Source organism: Pyrus communis, chromosome 14 (assembly GCF_041283825.1).
Source record: "Pyrus communis isolate YQ-2024b chromosome 14, ASM4128382v1, whole genome shotgun sequence".
Lineage (NCBI taxonomy): Eukaryota > Viridiplantae > Streptophyta > Magnoliopsida > Rosales > Rosaceae > Pyrus > Pyrus communis.
In genome coordinates, this window is record NC_142578.1 from 26,559,193 (window position 1) to 26,566,316 (window position 7,124).

Consider the following 7,124-nt stretch of genomic DNA (forward strand, 5'->3'; position numbering starts at 1 on the left):
AAGTAATCCAAGTTGAACTTGATTTGCTTGCGAAACGTAAGGTGTTTGGACCTGTAGCTTCCACTCCTCCACATGTGAAGCTCGTTGGCTATAAGTGGGTTTTCGTTTAGAAGTGTAATGAGAAGAACGAAATTATGCGTTACAAAGCTTGTCTTGTTGTGCAAGGCTTCTTATAACGCCCCAGGATTGACTATGATGAAACTTATTCATCCGTTATGGATGTGATTACTTTTCGTTACTTTATCAATTTAGTAGTTTCTGAAAAACTGAGTATGCAGCTGATGAATGTAGTAACTACGTATCTCTATGGGAATCTTGATATGGAAAATTATATGAAAGTTCCCGAATGACTTACATTGATTGGATCAAATATTTCCAAACCCCGGAACACACTCTCAACTCGGCTGAAGCGTTCATTATACAATTTGAAGCAATTTGGAAGAATGTGGTATAACCACTTGAGTGAGTATTTGACAAGCCAAAGATATGTGAACAACGAACTATGCCCTTGTGTGTTCATTAAAAAGTCATATTCCAGTTTTGTGATAATTGCAGTATATGTTGATGAATGAACCTTATCGGAACTCCTGAAGAGCTCGCGAGAACTGCTGCGCACCTGAAGTCAGAATTTGAGATGAAAGATCTAGGAAATACTTGATACTATCTCGGTCTCGAGATAGAGCACCGTTTGGATAGAAAACGAGATCCCTTCCGTTCGGATGGAAAATGAAATCCCTTCCGTTCGAAGGAAAATGGTGAAGAGATTTTGGAGCCTAAAGTTCCTTATCTAGGTGCGATAGGCGCTTTATTGTACTTAGCTCAATGCACTAGACCCGACATCTCCTTCACTGTTAATCTTTTGGCAAGATACAATAATGCATCAATACGCAGACACTTGATTGGTGTTAAAGACATCTTTCGTTACCTTAAGGGTACTACGGATTTGAGCTTGTTTTATCCTTATGGATCCTTGAGTGATGACGCATTCTCACCTTATTGGTTATGCTGATGCATGATATTTATCTGATCCGCATAAGGCGCGCTCTTAAACGGGTTATGTTTTTACCGTTGGAGGCACTGCAATATCTTGGAGGTCAACTAAACCATGCTGAAATTCTTGCCTTACATGAAGCAACTTGGGAATGCTTTTGGTTGAGAGCATTTGTGGGCCATATTCGAAGCTCCTGCAATCTTTACCCCGTCGTTGATGTCCCGACGACGATCTATGAAGATAACGCAGTATGCATCGAACAACTCAAGAAGGGTTACATCAAATGAGACAACACTAAGTACATTGCGCTAATGTTCTTCTTCTCACATCAACAATAAGAGCATCAGAAGATTGAAGTCATGCAAATCTGTTCACAAGACAATTTGGCCGACCTATTTACCAAATCACTACTGAAGGCGATGTTTCAGAAGCTTGTTCAAGGAATTGGTATGCGTAAAATTTCTGAGTTGTAACATTGCTAGTTCTATTTGAAATTGTGTCAAACTCAGGGGGAGTATCCTGAAGAATACTTGCTTGATCTTAATGAACTCTTTTTCTATACCATTAGGAGCATTTTTCCCATTGGTTTTTTGCTACCTAACTAGGTTTTAATGAGGCACCCACCTTTACCTTGGGTTGATCATATCCCTGATGACATCCCGTAAACATTTAATTTGATTTTGCATTTCTCTTGCATTTTACCTTAGACTATGGATTTTATCCCTAATAAGGTTTTTGCCATAGCCATAGGGTTTTTTGTGAGACTTACTTCCTTATGCAAGTTCCTACCTTATTGAGAATAGCGTGTTTCCAAAATCAGTGCTAACAAGTCGACTTCCTCAACCTCTACATGATGCCAAATCGACTTGAGTATTTACACACTTAAGGGGGAGTATTGTAAACTTCTAGTTTAAGTGTGATTGTGTAAATCATAGATTAGATTTGATTCTAGTTATTATTTCTTATATGGACTTGTATTCCTTGGGGATGAAAGATTTCTTCTTTCCCTTATTACTATAAATAAAGGCACTGCGTAGGGGGAATAACGCACACATTCCTCTACACAACCCTACAAACATATATGTCTCTCTATTATTTCTCTATGCCGCTGGCCCCTTCCCCTGTCAGTTAATATAGGCCACAACAATTGTTTTATAACAGTGGAGGAAGGATTGTTGTTCCCTCCTTCTAGGTGTTTCGACGACTTAGCAACAAAATTTCAAATATCTAGTGGCAGATGGGCAGGTGAATTAGAGTTGCCTTATAAGGTTGGGCTGCTAGGGCTCGTATAGCAAGCCTTTAAGGAGCATTTGTTCGGCCTTGCTGAATTTCACTAAAATGGACTAGACTACTTATTAGTGTAATCCCATATTTGTTACGTGCATGAATTAAGTTTAAAGGGATCTAAGGGCACTCGCATCGACTAACTCCCTCGCTAGAACGTCTTAGCAAGACCATCTAAAAACCAAGGGACTGTTAAGACCTTCGCTTCGCTTCGTCTGCTCGTGTCCTTTCTTTGCTCTTTGTTCTCACGAAGATCGAGAACCACCATCGCTTACACTCACCAACTCTAAAGAGATAACATTGCCAGACCACCACCACACACTCTCTCTCCTCGCCGTGAACCATGAACGAGACCTCATATTCAAACCTCAATTTGAGAACCCACGAGCTCTGTCTTAAATTTGAGAGATCTTTGGTGATATTCTCAACGTCTCAACTAAAGTGTAGCAGTTCCTCTATTTTTTATTGTTTAATTTTGTTTGGTTGGTAGGAAAACTAAGAGAAGATTGAATCTTTTGTGTTTGTTATGTGCTTGCTGTAGTTTGTTATCAAGCACATGGATTTTCGATTGCAAACCTAGAATTGGGAAACTATGGAGCTTGGTTAAAGTTCGAGATTCTGGTCTCTATTATTTTCCTACATTTTCTTAGTGATTGCAATTTTTTCCTTGTTTTTCTTATATCTTATGTAATTTCATTGCTTTGTTCTATTTGTAATAAATATTTTGGGGTGTTTATGTTGATTTTAGTTGCTTGTCTGTTTTGTGGCCTCCTTGATTGATTTAGCAATGAGGAATGCTGCCATGATTAATGAAATTTCAAAGTAGTTAGCCTTGAAAATCTCGTGTTCAATTTGGCGTTGCAGTTGTTTCTTAATATCTTCTTGTCCTATTAACAGAACTATTGAGTCTAAAACATTTTAGTCCAAGTTCTAGTTTGGAACTACACCAAACACTTTATTATTCTTATTTTGCTTAGTGCAAGCTAAGCTAATAACTTAGTCTCTAAAGCTAATCGATTCCGAGATAGTTGGATGAAACAAATGCATCAGTTCTTTAGAATTCTAGCGTGCTCGTTTCAGTGAGTGGGGAAGGGGTGAATCCATTTTACGACTTGTTCCAACATTACAAAGAGAAGAGAAATAGCAAATGCCATCAAGTTTAACTATATCTAACGATTCTAACCTTAGTCCACATCCCGACCGATATATAGGTCCGATATGGATCATGCCATGTATGGGTCCGAATTCGTAACGGGTAAACGAACACTCCAACTTATCCATCCTTTCGTTTCAGGCATCTTTTTCTGGGATTCATTCATGTACAAATAGATGATGCTCGTAGCTGTAAGTGTAACCGCACACAGGGACTAATGGTGGCCGCAAAATTATGAATAAACAAGATTGCTTTCAACCCGACTCTGGCCAAGCTGTAAGTGTAACCACACACAGGGACTAATGGTGGGTGCTAAATTATGAATAAACAAGATTGCTTTGGACCCGACTCTAGTCAAGTAGGAGGCTTTTTACATGTATATCATATGACAATAGAGCTCACCAGTCGGTCTTCCGTACGTTATCCCAATTCAAAAGAAAGAATTAGGAGTGGCAGATCGCTTTGTAGTGTTTTTCAAAAAGTACCATGTAACCAAGATAGATTTTCAGGTAAAACAGAGAACGAACACATTCCAGGGCATGGTTTCATCTCATGACATTTTCTACTACATTAACTTCAAAAGGGAAAAGAATTCAAAGAAGGGACAGACCCCGACTCTCAGTAATTGAAAGATCATCTTTCTTGATTCAACACCATAGTTTCTCATACGTTAGAGACTCTAAAACCATAAACAGAAAAATTTACTAACCTAATTGGGTAAGCATCAAATTTCAATAAAATCTCATGAGCCCCGTACTTTCACTACCCATTTGCTGAAAATTTCAATAGTCTGCCTGCATGAGCTCCTAACCCAAACTGTTCCAGTCACAAGACCTTGGTTGTTGTGGTTCAACCGAACCTTGGGAACCATTGGTTTAGGAGAGATTTAGGCAACCTAAGCACATGCACTTGGGAGGGCCCAAGGAACATTTGTTAATGTGTGATCCATAATCAAGTGCAACCGCACCTCAAGAATTCAATACTTATCTTTTACGCGCTACACTCAACCTATGCCTCTATCATTGATACCTCTGAGGTGTAACTAAAAGCATCCTAAGTAAAGAAACAAGTAATAATGACAGCGAAAAACTTTAGGCATTGCACAAATTGTTGAAAATTAGTAGATAATTATTTCGATAGATTATAAATACATAATTAACTCTCTATTTTCGATAACACATTATAAATATGAGCCACAGCAGTAGTAGTTGACAGTTTGACACTTAAACACACATTAATAGTTTCACACAGATAAACTTAAAACTCACATCCCTCACCATGAGAACTAGGAGTCTTCCAAACTTTAACACTTTTTTTAAGCACGTGATGTTGCAATAACTCATAGCAGCATTACTGCAAAAGGATCCTGCATTTAGCATCATTAAAAGGGAAAGAAATTAGTTATTAGGAATCTTATGACTTAATGGGAGATAACATTGCTCGGGAAAACCATTAAGAAATCCAAAGATTGAAGTAAGCAAATGAAAAATCTCCAAGGAAATTGCTTGGTCTTTCGAGTTATATGTAGACAACTTACAGTTGGGTACAATCTTCCATCTCTGGTTATCTCCTTTATTTTTATTCCACAGAACTATGGTAGTGCCATCATGAACACCCCCAGATTTCTTGTCACCATGATAAGCATCCAGATTAAGGCGAATGTTATTAACCATCCTAACAGTTCTGAAACCGTCACCTAAGTCTGCACTCTCAGTCCACAGTAGAGACTCATCAAGATCATCGGGATTATAAGGTCTCAACTGCACCTGCAAGATGAAACAAGACAGATTTACTATTGATTGTTTAAAACTCATAGCATCTTTAGGCTCCACAAAAAGCAATGAAAAATTTAGAATCACAAGGAATATAATTTGCATGTGCACAAGACTAGGGGTATTTGTGAAGAGTCTTTTTCTACCGCTTATAAATTTCTGTTTTTTCATAGAAATTTGTACTTTTGCAAGTCTCAAACACAGAGCAAGGCATATATACCAATCAAAGAAAGAATGTTGAGCAGGACAAGAAAAAACTTAAAGAGAAAGGCTTTGAACTCCACAACTGTCCAAGTTTGTAACATATTAAACAACTGCTAGACCTGCAATGTTAATATTAGCAATGGCAAACAAAATACACGGATTCAGCAAATTATAGAGTTTTGGAAACAAGAACCATACAGGCTGAGTGGCTCCGATGGAATGCTTCAGGGCGTGGCCAGTGGCTTTGTTGATGAGAGCAAAGGAAGGAAAGCGCTCTTCGTCCTTCACCTGTGTACTGTACTTCTCGTCTTTGTACCACCGCTGCAATCCAATCCAATCCCACAAGAATTAGCAAATCCAATCACATTCACACGCAAGGGAGAATAATTAAATCAAATGGAGGGAAGGAGAGAGAGGCTAGAGACCTGGAAGTCATCGGTTGGTTGGGATCGGGCAAGAATGACCTTGCCCTCTCTGATGCTGAGAGAGAAATTGGGATCGGCCTTTGAGAAGATTCTAAAAGTGGGCTTGTTCGAGAGGTAAGAGTTGTTGGGAGAGGAAGAGGGCAAATGAGAAGTCTGATGGGTTTCAGTTCCAAACTGAGCAGCAGGGGATTCATGGTGAACTTGGTGAGCAACATGGTGCACGGTAACAGGCGGTGGACTTGGAGTAGCTTGTGACGATGGGTAGTTGTAATTCTGCACTGGTGGTGGGTGGTGGAGAAAGCCTTGGGGTTGGGAGGGTGGACTTGGAGGTGCAAAACCATGGGAAGAGTGGGACACATGGCTCACACGGGATGGTGGTGGTCTATCTGCTTCGTAGTATGAATCCGGTGGTGGTTGATCTTCTCTGTAGTAGGAAGGTGGTGGTGGTGGATGTTGATCCTCTCCATAGTAGGAAGGTCTCGGAGGAGGTGGAGGTTGATCAAAAGGAGACAGCCTAGTTCCCGGTGGTGGGTAATTCTCTCTTTCTTCCTCGTCCCTCTGATCATGATGACGGTGATGGTGGTTTCTTTGATTTGGGAATTCCATTGCTCAATGCTCTGATTTTTTTCTGTGGGTATCTTCTGGGGGACTTCTCCCTTTATGATCTGCCTTCATGTTTTCAAGCAGCGGAGGAGAGTCATAATTTTTTTTTTTTTTTTTTAATGTTAAGAACACTAAAATTTTAAATTAAAAAAATAATAATGATGTGGTTTTTATGATTTAATTGTTAATTAACGTGTTTATTTTTTATTGATGACACGTTATTTGATTTAAAATTTTGAGTCAAAATCTTTTACGTCCAAAACTGTCTATGACCTCTTTGTGCCTTGTCTAATTGAGTGATACATGTCCTTAACTTAACTTCAACTAACACAGTTCAAAAACACAAAAGTAAAATTTATTCCTTCAATTAATCATTCGCGAAATAATATCTATGAATTAATATCCAAAAACCTAAAACAAACACCAAACAAATAATCAAAACAAAGGAGATTGTCCAAAACTTAAACCACAAAAACATATAGAATTCACCAAGAGGGAGAATTTGGCCAACATATGGGCCCATGTCTAAAAATCTAATCTTCCACTGGGCAAATACATCCTGAAAGTTAGAAATCTACATGATAGTATCTTCGGGATTCTCCACTTGAGCAAAATTGGTCTCAATCTTCTGACCACGTGAATGATACTTAACTACACCATGAGTGAAAGCTCAACAAACACGCAACCAATGG

At 38.9% G+C, this 7,124-nt stretch overlaps 1 protein-coding gene across 1 annotated transcript; it reads right to left on the reverse strand.

Moving 5' to 3' along the window:
- Positions 1-4,535: 4,535 nt before the first annotated feature.
- Positions 4,536-6,877, reverse strand: LOC137713407 (uncharacterized). Its single transcript, XM_068452701.2, has 4 exons — positions 5,830-6,877; positions 5,603-5,725; positions 4,966-5,194; positions 4,536-4,794 (listed from the first exon to the last, which is right to left on the reverse strand). Coding segments are annotated over exons 1-4 (960 nt in total). The 5' UTR covers positions 6,436-6,877; the 3' UTR covers positions 4,536-4,792.
- Between the last annotated feature and the right edge of the window lie 247 nt (positions 6,878-7,124).

Coding starts and splice junctions, on each gene's coding strand:
- LOC137713407 (XM_068452701.2), bottom strand. CDS start 6,435: ATGGAATTCCCAAATCAAAGAAACCACCATCACCGTCATCATGATCAG. Junction 5,726..5,829: donor AACCAACCGATGACTTCCAG/GTCTCTAGCCTC, acceptor ATTGGATTGCAG/CGGTGGTACAAAGACGAGAA. Junction 5,195..5,602: donor CCATCGGAGCCACTCAGCCT/GTATGGTTCTTG, acceptor TTCATCTTGCAG/GTGCAGTTGAGACCTTATAA.